This window comes from Gigantopelta aegis, chromosome 6 (assembly GCF_016097555.1).
Source record: "Gigantopelta aegis isolate Gae_Host chromosome 6, Gae_host_genome, whole genome shotgun sequence".
Lineage (NCBI taxonomy): Eukaryota > Metazoa > Mollusca > Gastropoda > Neomphalida > Peltospiridae > Gigantopelta > Gigantopelta aegis.
In genome coordinates, this window is record NC_054704.1 from 69716452 (window position 1) to 69730228 (window position 13777).

The 13777-nt window shown below is 37.4% G+C and overlaps 1 protein-coding gene across 1 annotated transcript; it reads left to right on the forward strand.

Annotated features, from left to right (window-relative positions):
• The first annotated feature begins 1093 nt into the window (after positions 1-1093).
• On the forward strand, positions 1094-13777 carry LOC121374950. Its single transcript, XM_041502093.1, has 4 exons — positions 1094-1288; positions 9376-9605; positions 11976-12028; positions 12481-13777. The coding sequence occupies exons 1-4, from the start codon at positions 1233-1235 to the stop codon at positions 12628-12630; spliced, it is 489 nt and encodes a 162-aa protein (XP_041358027.1). The 5' UTR covers positions 1094-1232; the 3' UTR covers positions 12631-13777.

The following is a 13777-nucleotide window of genomic DNA, read 5'->3' on the forward strand; positions in this document are numbered from 1 at the left end:
ACGCCATATAACCGTATTGTGTTGAGTGCGTCGTTAAATAAAACATTTACTCCCCCCCCCTCTCTCTCTCTCTCTCTCTCTCTCTCTCTCTCTCTCTCTCTCTCTCTCTCTCTCTCTCTCTCTCTCTCTCTCTCTCTCTCTCTCTCTCTTTTTCTGTCTCTCTCTGATCGACGTTCTTGAATCTTGGGAATAATTGACGTTGAAGTATATTTTTGTTTAATGACACTACTATAGTCCTTCCCACGGCGAACACCTTTTTTTCATATTGTAGAATTTATTACACGTTATTTATTTCTGATTTGACCGTTTTATAAATTGCAGACAAAATTGGTATGTTTTGGTTATTTTCAAAACACTTTTACTTTTCTTCTTACGTCAAACCAAACTGAAATTGTTTTGTTTTTTTGTTTTTTGTTTTTGTTAAAAAAAACATGTTTGTAAGAGGATGGGTCGGACTATATAGAGTACATAGATTTACTTATCATCGGCTATTGGATGTCAAACATTTGGTAATTCGGACAAATCTACAATCTTACATTTTCCATTAGACGCAAGGGATCTTTTATATATGAACCATCCCACAGACATACCACGACCTTTGATATGCCAGTCGTGGTGCACTGGCCTAGGATCGATCCCCGTCGGTGGGCCCATTAAGCTATTTCTCGTTCCAGCCACTGCTCCGCGACTGGTATATCAAAGGCCGTGGTATGTACTATCCTAGCTGTGGGATACTACATATAAAAGATCTCTTGCTGCATTAGAACATGTAGCGGGTTTTCTCTGATTACTACGAGACACAATTACCAATGTTTGACACCCAATAGCCGATGATTAATTAATCAATGTGCTCTCTGGCTGGAACGAGAAATTGCCCAATGGGCCCACCGACGGGGATCGATCCTAGACCTACCGCGCATCAGGCGAGAGGTATACCACTGGACTACGTCCCGTCCCTTATTGTGAAAGATGGTGGTCAAAGGATTTAACGCGCACATTCAGAACAAGCTGTTGTAGCGCAAGCCTGTCGCCGGCTCCTTCGTACTGGTGGTTAAGATAGTACGATATATAAATTGGAATGTTGTGACGTCACCGGAGGTGGGTGTGAAATTTAAAAAAGTTTGGACCTTGACTCTTCCGGAAAGGTGTGCGCAGGTGTCGTTGGATACCAAATTAATCCGAACAGGTTCTCTTGTACAACACATTCTCATTTCAAACGTTGACTTCACACCATGAGTACTTCAACTCATCAAGGTTTTCAAGACAACGAAACACACCCGTCAACAAGGTGATATATTTTAATTATTAGCATAGTGACAGTCTGACCGAGTCTCGTATTTCGAGGACGATACATCATGATCATAGATTCATACACGTCGATATTATCATCATATCCAGGGTTTCTTTCAGAGGGTAAAATGTGAATTCACCAAACCCAAAATGTTTTGCAGATTTTTATATTTTTTTAAGGTAATCTTTTGACAAAATTAATGACATCATTACTGTATGATTTTCTTAAAGTTACATTCTCTGGTTACCATATTATAACATCATGTACAAATGTGAAATACAAGCTCAAATGCACTTTTTAACAAGTCGTGTGTGTTCGCTATGAACGGATATCGTCAAACGTATACGTTTAATTCGCCGCCTGTGCTACCATAGCTCGGCAAAGCAGTTTCAGTTAACATGTGCGTTTGACGATTTCAAATTGTAGGGTCCGTCTCAAAAAATTAAGAGAAATCTTTCGCTGTACGAAGAACGTTCGGTTGAAGATACGGTACTAGAGTCTTTAGTTAAAACTGGTTTGATCTTGACAACATATTATCGACAGTCGTACCTTCCTATTTCAGAATTGATATTTTATAAAGTGTTACTGTTAGTAGAACTTTCAAAGTTTAGTTTGTATACTAGTAACACATTAATCATGTATATATTTTTTAAATAAAATATACTAAAGTAGACAATGAACGTTTTTACTTCTTAATTTTACGTGTTAAAATTGACAAATTCAAATAAATATTATTTCGTTTGGAAAGGGTAAAGTTGGGGGTGATGGTGGTTGTTTAACGACATCAAAGATAAAGCATATTGATTTAATAATCATCCGACCCCATACAACCGTAAATAAAATGTATTGAGTGCGTCGTTAAATAAAACATATCCTATCCTTCCTTGGTTTAAACAATATTTATTAGCAAATCAAATTTGGGATTGGTCAACAGGCAAGTGCCTAAATTATGGCCTTTCCCTACATTTAACAAATATACATGTTATACATCAAGATGGCTAGAACAATATTACAATAAAGATCCTTCCTTCCATCTGCTGTTGGATGTCTAACATTTGGTAATTTTGACCAGTGTTCTCTAACTTTTATGCGACCAGGTTGACGGACATGTGAGGCCTTGGGCCTCACAAATGAGTGAACGATGTCCATGGGGGGGGGGGGGGGGTGAGCTCGAGAGGGGTTCGCCCCCTCTCGCACCGGAAAATTGTGTAAATCTTAAGTCACAAAAGGTGCTTTTTTCTGGCATTTAATAGTTGATTTAAATAAAGTTAACCATAATCTATCTCATGATCTGCCGCACCGGCACCGGTTACGCTGAAGTAGTAGGGCCTAGATGATCATAGGCCTAAATGTGTGCGGCCAGTGGGCTAATCTCACCCGGAAAATTTTGAAAATAAAAGCTCATATAGATGCGATTTCCTGGCATCTGGGGATAGTATTTTGCCGTCTTTCATTGCATAAAATATTATTCTCGATTTATGGTTTTCAACATGCCAACAGCCAGCAATAGACAATTCCCCTGCATGAAATTTGCCTGGACCCTTGTCAATTACTCGCAAGGACTAAGATTTACTAAAAATCATAATATGCAAATTGCCAATGATGAAGTGACGGGTGGCTGTCTATCAAAAATTACCGCTCGCTGATTGGATTAGAGGAGCCAAGCTGTTGAGAGGCAATCTACGTTGCACCGCTGAGATTGTGCCGCTTGTATTAAAAGGACATTCCTGAGTTTGCTGCAATTTTTAAGATGTTATCGACTAGCAGACTTTTTAACGATTGTAATTACATATCAAATATATTTTTCTGGATCAAAATATTAGTAGCTGTATATTAAACGTGTTTCTGATCGTTCTGATATTTGTACTACGTTAAATTTTATTTTATTTCCTAAAATATATTTAATATGTAAGTTTAATCGTAGAAATATTTTATTAGTCGGAAACATCTTACAATGCAGCAAACTCAGGAATGTCCCTTTAACGACTCCCGCTTTATCACTGCTGGATATTGGGGAGGCCCGGTTTTAATTTTGTTCGACACAGGACATTTTGATGGGCGTTCATCGTTGTTCTTAGAGCATTTGGTATCGAATTCGAAATAAAAATATTTTAAATAGGGCCTAGGCTACATACCTTCATCACGGCCTTTATAATCTATCCAGGGGTACTTCTTACGGTAGGCATCTGAAAATTTTGTCCGATGTTTGCTGACTGTGGGGTCTTCTGACGAAGGTCTTTTACTGCCGGTATTAGGGAGGGGCCGTGAAGCGTTATCGTTGGTACATGTAGGCCTACGGATAGGCCGAAAGCGGACGGCCATAAAATCCGAAAGCGGATGCAAATCTTTCTTTTATAGGAGTGCCATGATTAAATATGCTACGTCGGTATAAAATAATCAGGACGACGCTAATGCGCTAGCCAATACACTACGAGCATTCAGCAGGAGCTTTTTCAGTAGGGAGTGGTCGTGACGTCATATCGCGATGTAACTTCACTGCATGCTGACGAACAAACCAGGGATCGTATAGGCCTTGGAATAATTATCGCAAATGGTTTTAAGGGTGCACGACGCTAATCGCAAATACAAAAAAAATACACTACGAGCATTCAGACATGAAGCCCGAGCTTTCTTCACAGTAGGGCTCCATAGATATTGGACATATTTAATCTGCTCTCTAATTAGATAACGACTAATAAAGAATTTCTGACATAAAAACTTCTCAGTCCGACTTCTGATTGTCTTTATGACGTCATTACAAAAACCCTGTTCATGCAATACGGATTTTGCCCGAATTTGTATATATTTTTTACCATCTGAAATTTTTAGGGGATCCAACCCTACAAATGTGTTGAATTAGAATTCCGATTTGCGGTGACGTATTTTCGGTGGATTTTACTGTCGGACCCGCTGCGAAAATTTCAGTTGGTGGCGCAAATTCTCATTGGCGATGTACAAGCCGCTATGGGGTTGGAGAACACTGTTGACATACAAAATCTTAGAGAGTAATCGGGTGCATGTGCTGGGGAGGGTCAAAACCCTTATTGCCCAAGCTTAAAAAAAATTGAAATGTATTTTTTTGGGGGAGCATGGCCCCATATATCCCCCTATAACCCCAACCCCCCGCTGAAATCCCTGACACACGCGCATTGGAAACCCTGCTACATTTTTTTTTAGCAAGGGATTTTTTATATGTACTATCCCACAGACAGGATATCACATACCATGGTCTTTTTGTATACCCGCCGATGGGGATCGATCCGAGACTGACCGCGCATTTAAAAAGACCCACCATTTCAGGTCTAAGTAATGAATAAAAATAACATCGAACACAGTACCCTCTTCCTCTACCCCTAGAGCGTTACGTAATTAGTAACACCCCCTTACATGTAACGCGTATGCCAACAGCTGGCCACTGTCAAAATGTCACGGCAAATCCCCCCACTCACCGACCCTTGGAAAGGCGTTGTACCATACCTCTATGGATATAAATATGTTTTTGGAGATATGAGACGACCCCTCAATCAAGACAGTTAAATTTGTTCAAAAATTGCGAAATCTCATGGGATCTCTTGTTGGGGAATTCTATACTTGTGATAAGCCAATGAAAACCAAGGTCGGTACGAGCCCGTCAAAAGTGTTCCACTTAAAAAATCATGGCTTTGTTTTTGACCTGGATAAGCCAGCGGAGTGCAGCGTCATATATGCACCAAACGTAACTGGGATTTTCTGTTCTATATGCTTAAATACTAAAAATATTCCAGGGAATGTAGTTTTAACCCAAATCCTAAAGTTTTAAAACCAATTTTCTTTCCAGGAGACTGGTTACATTCAGCACACACATTGTAAATATTCAATTGGATGGTGCCATACCCAAACATTTCTTTCTGGCAGAAACTCTGATATCATACGGTGAATCACTGTTCATTGGTCGGAATTAATTTTCAGAACATAAAGGAAGGGACAATTAAGGCATTTGGCCTGGTATGCATATTCAATGATATATAATGCACATTATTGCTTAATATCAACAAGTATAATCGTATAGTTAATTAATAAAATGCTTGTAAATGTGACGGCTATTATATATAACGGGCGCAGCCATTTTGTACCTTCTCAGTGAGTACGCCCTCTGGCGAGCTGGTGGTTACGTAATACTTAATGCGTAACGTCAGGAATGAGCTTTAGAAATAGAGAAACACAATCTACCTGGTTTTTGCGGGATGATAAATAGTCATACATTGCAATGTTCTGTAATAATACACATCCCAGTAAGCCAACAATAAGTATATCCAGCACTATATATATTATTTTTCAATACAAAATAAAATACCATTGTCAAAGTGGCTACACAACAAATCAGAATATGCATTAACCTACATACTGAAAGGATACACAGAGTTGTTAGTTGCTTTTACCTGTGATTCCTGATTGGCAGGTGTGTATTTGATTGGTAACCGGATGAGCCAATTAATTGACGCTGTCTAGACAAAAAAAATACATACCGGTATTGTGGAATATTACCTGTCGTCCCTAAAATGGTAATGGACATGGTTTATTACTGTAAATAGTTCTGTAAAACCATTGATTAAGTAGACTTTTCAACCTAAAACCACAGAACTGAATAATTACGTAGTCCCAAAGAAAAGAAAATTATCACTTGGGTATCGTGGGTTGTCGTTTTTGCTCCAACATAGCATATCAATAGGCCTAATAGTGTACATTTTTCCTTTGAATTATTTAACAGAGAAAAATACTATAACACCATTTTGTTCCGTTAATGCAACTTGAAATATATTTAGTTGAATAGTTTATTATATTATTACGTCATTTATGCTGTTTTACAAGTCAGGTTGATCAAAGAGAAGCGCCGTGTCGAAAATTACTGCTTTTGTTTACACTGTACATGCAGGAGATGTTTAGGAGCTGACGTCACTTCGCACCAAGCTATCCCACCAGACGGCACAAAAACGAAACAAAATGGCTGCCCCCAGTTAGCAGGAATAATCATGGTTTTTTATTAACTCTAAAATTACGCGGTTTTTTATTTGCTAAAGTGTCAGTATGTGTTGGTGGTCTGGGTATGCATCTTTCCAACACGTACGGCTCTTGTTTGAGTTGACCCCACCTTTAAGCACTATTCCCAGAGTCCTGTTAGTGCACAGGCTGAGTAGGTCCAGGCCTAGGACGTCAAATTTTACGTGGTGGCAATTTTTTTTTAATATATATAAACTCACCAGCACGGCACTTACAGCAGTTGTCGTAGGTGCCCTCCTTACTTGCCGTTATGCCCTGGAAATCTTAGGGTGTCGAAGGCAAGAACAATGCTGTGCTGCCTTACTTGGATTGCCACCGTGCCCTTCGGAATTTGTTTTTTCTTAAAACCTAGCATTTTATTATTTAGAAATGACACAAAATGTAACATGAAAAATCACATTTAGCAAAGTCAGACTGCTTGTTGACACACAAAGTGACAGGTCAGTTGTACCAGGATGTAAATCAAAACGTGTTAAAATGCCCATAAAAATAACGTTATTTATAGAAGTTTAAGTTGACAACATTTATAAATATATTCTTTGTGACTTGCACATTAGTGATTTAAAATATCATATTAACCAATATGTCTTTTTTGAGTTGACAACATGATTAGGACATTGCGCTCATGAACAATCTTCATTCTATCAAGCCAGTCCTGAGAGAGTGGCAGTCCTATATCATATATGTGGTGCAGGAAGGATGAAGTAGTTTTGTGCTGTTCCCGCATATTTGACGCATTCATTTATTTTAACCATCTAGTGCACAAGTAGTCAAAATAAATAACAAAAATTATCATATTCATTCAACTTACAGGTGTTAGTATACATTGAACACTTCCATGTTGATTTTTGAATTTTCATAAAAAAAAATATCACATTTTTAATACTGTAGCATATCTACTACATTGGGCATTTAAGCAAAATGTAGCGTATATATGCTAAATGTTATTAACCGTGTAAAATACATTATTATGGCATATATCTGTATCAAAAAGTCCAAGAATATACAGTGACATAATTTTTTTTTCTCAGAAACTTGATAGAAAGTAAGTTGCCTTTGTGTCCCTCTTTTGAAGGAAACGTTTGCCTTCGTACCCCTCCAACTTGCCTTGGTGCCCAAATTTTTGTTATTAAACCGAAGGCAACACTTGCCGTGCCCCCAGGAATTGAAATTCGACCCCTGATCTCAGCCTACCCAGTGGTAGGCATTCGGTATTTTCGCTATACAGTTATCTCTGATGGCAGACGGTGATCATAACCATCCAAATGTCTGTGTAGCTCTCGAACAGCTGAGTACTTTGAATAAGTAGTGGTCTGGGGCACCATATGTACTCAAATAAATATGTCTCACTACTCTGACTATATTCAGTTTTTAATTCTTAATTACCAGGGTTGTGCGCAGCAATTAAAAAAAATAACCACATCGGTGCAGTTACTGCTTTATTTATTTACTTTTTATTTGTTTTCAGTTCACAAAGTATATTTTATTTTTATAAATATACATCTTTTAAAAAAAACAATCCAATATAGTCCATTGCAAAAAACAAAAATGCTGCGGAGAATGAAAAACTTTGTGACAATCTCCACGGCATTACCGATTGCTGCAGGCAATTACAGGGTTTGTAGAAGTTGGTCATATCACATTTGTGTTATGTTTGGATTTGATACACTGCACACGAGTAGTCAAATTGTAATTCATTGGTTATGTAAATTATATAATTCGTGTAGGCCTAATAATAAAGAAAAATAGTTACCTACATTGACATTGTAAAGTCCATGGATGTTATTTTTCGTAAATTATTTCAATTTGGTTTGACGCAAAAAGAAATGCATACACTATAGTACTTTTTGTTATAAATTTCGAAAACCCTTTTAATTTTCTTCTTACGTCAAACCAAATAGAAATTACCGGTATTTGCAAAAAATATGGACATATAACGTTAATGGAGGCTGAGATGGACTATAGGTTAAAAATCACATGCAATATTATCTGCTGTTTAAATCTGATTGCTTTTTTGTTTCAAAGTGATTACCAATTTGATTTACTTTCTTGCCTGTTAAAAAATGTATGGTTAGCCGTCAGAATGAAAAGTAATGGTGTCACTTATATGTCAGATATTTTTCAAAAGTAGCAAGCGGAATATTTAAGTAGTTAACACATGGTCGACAGTACACAGTGAGTTGGCATGTTAAATATTACACAGTAAATTTTGTGATGTGACAACATATCCCTGTTCTATACATGTATGCTATTTATGGGTTGTACGCAAAAACAAATTCAGTTACTGGTAATCCATTTCTTTTTAATGTCACCCATCATGAATATTTAAATGATGTCATAAATTCAGTGCGCAAATGAAAAATGGGTTTTGCAAACTATATGTACATGAGCAACGTGCAAACAAAACTTTAGCTCTCGCAATTTTTAGAAGTCTGCAGCAGATACATTGGACTATTCCGTGCTTACTGTTTGAATATTGATGGTGAGCAAGAAACTGTTCTCTTGAACACATTGGACTAGAGCAATTGATCTTGGTGTACAAATTTTAAGTAAATCAATTAAAGAGATATCGACATGACAGGCGAGCAGTTTTTTGCCCACGCAGAAATAGCTTTACGTGAAAAAGAACAGTTGCTAGCATCAACCCATTAGGACTGCCTTAGACACATGAGTACATTGTGTGCCACTTTTCTTTTGTGGGGCAAGATGTAGCCCAGTGGTAAAGCGCTCGCTTGATGCGCGGTCGGTTTGGGCCCATTGGGCTATTTCTCGCACGGTGGGCCCATTGGGCTATTTCTCGCTCTAGCCAGTGCACCACGACTGGTACATTAAAGGCCATGGTATGTGCTATCCTGTCTATGGGATGGTGCATATAAAAGATCCCTTGTTGCCAATCGAAAAGAGTAGGCCATGAAGTGGCGACAGCGGGTTTCCTCCTTCAATATCTGTGTGGTCCTTAACCATATGTCTGATGCCATATAACCATAAATAAAATGAGTTGAGTGCGTCATTAAATAAAAGGTTTCCTTCATTCTTTTCTTTTGCAGAGTAATGCACCCTCCAGGTGGTGTATCAAGCGATATCTTTGGTGTGGGGACATCACCATTTGCCAAGAGAGCTGAGGCTGAACAGAAGTCAACAGCAACATCACCTAATGTAATGGAGAGCAGTGATGGTGTGTACAGGAACTCCAGCATGACCACAAGCAATTTGAGTGTTGCTAGTCCTGGATCCAGAACTGGGTCGAACACCAGCATCCGAATGCGCAACAGACAAGGTTAGAATTAGTAATTAATGTAATCTCTAGGCAGTACAGATTAGCTTATACTTTTGGTATGTAAAATAGTGAACAATAAAACACAGACTTTTACCTTAAGGCGTATCATAAAATATTGTTTGTTTCCGGTTACCCAACCGACCCTAATTTGAACCTGCCAACCCTAAAACCTTTTTGTATATCCAATTTTTATTTTTATTTTTAATATAACAACGATTTTCACGAAAACATTCCAAAACTATCACAAGCACTAATTTGGTGTCATTTAGGGGATAACCCTACTGTGTTTATATTTAAAACTGCACATAAAATATGCCCCCAAAACATCACTTTACCATGCCTTACTTCATTTCTAGGGAAAACACGGTGATGAATGGTTTTGTTGGTTTGCATAATGCATTTCTATACATGCAGAGGTTATTTTGGATACCGGTAGTCAACACCTTTATTTAATATCCATAAATAAAACTATTTTCCAATATAAAATGTTTTTCCTACCTACCTACCCTATATTTTTCCAGCATGTAATAGGAAACAAGTAATTGGTTTTTTCCCGGCCTAACCCAAATCCATGTAAGCTGAATACCCATCAAAATCACATTTTAGGGGGGTGGGGTGGGAGGGTCAAAAGTGTACTCTTTGTACACTTGTGAAAATTATGGACGGCATGATTATACAACGGCAATAGTACCACAGTGGACAAATTTAAAAATGTTAGGTTACTGAAACTCAGTTCACATGAGTTTTACTTAGGTAACCGATTGTTTGGTTATGTGAATATAGTTCTTGTAACCGACGAGTTAGGCCTACCTAATCCTAAAACACTTGAACTATGATTCTATGCTACATTGGTGGTTCAAATGTATTAAAAAAAATTAACTGATTTTCAGTTTGACTTCTAATAGGGTACTTTTAATTTTAGAAATTAATTGTTCACCAATTGGCGGTTCACATGATTTTAAAGTTGCGTAACCAACATGCGAATAGAACAACGGTTCTTGTGAAATATTTTGCCCTGTAACATTATTTCATTATTTGGTGCCAAGCACATTTTCATTTATGACAGGCTCAAATTGGTTGACATATATCATTTTGACAGGCACCACCAATTGTTTTAAATCCATGCCTGTAATCTATGTAGGACATTTCCTTGAAAATTATTGAAAAGTGGCTAATTTAAAGAATATTTTATTAGCCAATTTGTGTAAACATTAGCAGTTGGCTAATTTGGCAATGACAGAGTGAGTCTTGGTTTAGTATTTCTGCCCATAGCAACAAGAATTGATACATAAGTACAGGGGACATTTTGTTCAATACTGTCATGTCATAATTCATTATGGTATTATACATGTTACAGAGATCACTATACATAAGACTAAAATATTAAATCTTATTGCTAATCAATAAAAGGTCATGGAATGTGGCTTGATAACAGTGTATGAAGTATTAGGCCCAAAAAAAATTTATGTGTGTTTCAGGTTTCATCTCTGGAAAAAATAGGGTAGGTAGGTAGGAACTTTTTTTTTTTTTTTTTTTTTGAACTGAAGTGTTACGAACCTAGTTTTGCGGAGTGCAAAAATCACAGTAGATGTTGGTTGTTGTATTTTTTTTGGTAGTCAAATTGTTTTAGGGTCGCAGCATAAAATTAGGGTCGGTCGGAAAAACTGGAAACACACAATTGTTTTTTTTTACGCCTTATGTAGAATGAAAGAAAGAAATGTTTTATTTAACGACGCACTCAACACATTTTATTTACGGTTATATGGTTCAGGACCACACAGATTTTGAGAGAAAACCCGCTGTCGCCACTACATGGGCTACTCTTCCGATTGGCAGCAAGGGATCTTTTATTTGCACTTCCTACAGGCAGGATAGCACAAACCATGGCCTTTGTTGAACCAGTTATGGATCACTGGTCGGTGCAAGTGGTTTACACCTACCCATTGAGCCTTGCGGAGCACTCACTCAGGGTTTGGAGTCGGTATCTGGATTAAAAAAACCCATGCCTCGACTGGGATCCGAACCCAGTACCTACAAGCCTGTAGACCGATGGCCTGCCATGATGCCACCGAGGCCGGTCTTATGTAGAAAGAATTCTGTAAAACAAATTGAAATATTTATTATTCACATTTAAATATTAGTAATTATATAATTTATCATGAGTCAAAATGACATTTAACCCTTTAAAAAAAAGAATATTTCCGGGAATATGCTGAAATCATTTTAGGAAGGGTCGGTCAGCTTTTAAGTTATTTATTTATTTAAATACTTCTTTTTTTTTGCACCTACATATTAAATTTTTTTAATCTATATAAATATATTTGTTCTTGGAAATTGTTTTATATTTGTTTTGTGGTAATTATTTTTCAGGAGCTTTCAACCCAATCACAGGCGAGGCCTATTCATTTGTAGATGTAACAAAGGTGAGTTTTACAAAATCCAACTTAAGTGAGTACTAGTATTGTACACTGTTGATTGTGTAGGATGGAAAATGATGTATAATTGTGTATTGTGTACAATTGGAACTTGTCTGTAATTGTGCATTGTTACTTGTGTAGGATGGAAACTGATCTGATTCTCTCTCTCTCTCTCTCTCTCTCTCTCTCTCTCTCTCTCTCTCTCTCTCTCTCTCTCTCTCTCTCTCTCTCTCTCTCTCTCTCTCTCTCTCTCTCTCTCCATTTGCTTTTTCATATCAGTTTATTATCTTTGTCATCTTGACCATACATGAAATATTTTATTTGTAAATATTTAAGGAGAAGCCTCAATATAGGTATAGGCCTATTGGCCGATCCCAAAACTGCATACATGCTGGTAATAAATAATATTGTTTAAACCATTGGTAATTGTAGATTGTTGATTTTTAAAAAATCTTTAGGCTACACCAGAGAATACTTTGGAGAGTCCCGTGCCGACTTCTGGAAATGAGTCTAGTCCAACTGTCAGTTCGGGCAAGGCACAGCCCAACATACATACGTCATCTAGAATCCTGAAACCACCTGGTGGCCAAACAACCAGCCTCTGGTGATTGGTGCTGCGAGGCCTCGCACGCCATCACTGGCAATACAGCAGTTGTACTGACGATGACAGCAGCAACACACAACTCACAACACAGAAGAATCTTGAGTGTCTGGGCTTGTTTAAGTTACTGTATACTCTCTGGGTGTCTTGGGATATGCTTCTTAGGCTATTTATTGTTCAGTTTACTATATATATAGAATCTCTGGGTGTTTGGGGAAGCACTTCTTAGGCTATTTATTGTTCAGTTTACTATATATATATATATAGAATGTCTGGGGATGTGCTTCTCACTGTATTGTTTAGTTCACTGTATTACTGGTTTACGCCACATGTCGTCTGTTGGTGTTTTAAGAACACGAATCTCACAAGTAATTCTGTGTATATTAACTGCTTGTTTTTGGTCTGTCTGGACAGTCTGTTGCTGGTCATTGTGCAGTGCCCGAGATTGGGTTACACTGCTGTGTGTGGGCTGTTAAGGATTTGGGTGTGTGATGGCTTGAGGGTACAAGGTAATTTGAATCTTACACTGCCAGCTTTGGTGTGTGGAACAGATTTTATGTGCTTGGTGCTTAGACTCGCCACTGATTGAGTCAGGTCCAATATTTTCAATCAGTCTTTATCTACGAAATCGTAAAAACATCATAAGCTATGACGTCACTATGACGTGCTGTAGTGATGTCACAACCTTTAATGGTTTTATGATTTTTTAGCATTAAGATGACTTCGAAAATGTGGGCACTGGACATTTTATAAGCACAGGCACTAGCTGGTATAAATGTTTCTAAATATATGTTTTTAAAAATTAATTGTATAGTATCATGTCACACTATCAACAGAATTTTTGTATATATTTCTAATTGCCTGGGAATTAGGAAAACTCCCACTTGGATAAATATAGTTTGTTATAATTTAGCATGCAGTTAGCCTCAGGAAAATGAATGATATTTTTGTTAATTGTTATCATCAGAAAATTGTCTTTTTGTGGAGTGGATTTCCATTAATTTGTTTCCATTTTGAATCTCTGCTACATTGAGAAGTACATGTATGTTATAAACAAAATAATAAAGAAAGTGAAGTTACAGTTATTATCTGCATCAAAAACTTAAAAAACTGCCCAAGCATTTTTTTCTTTTTCAATTTTTTCCATTTCAGTT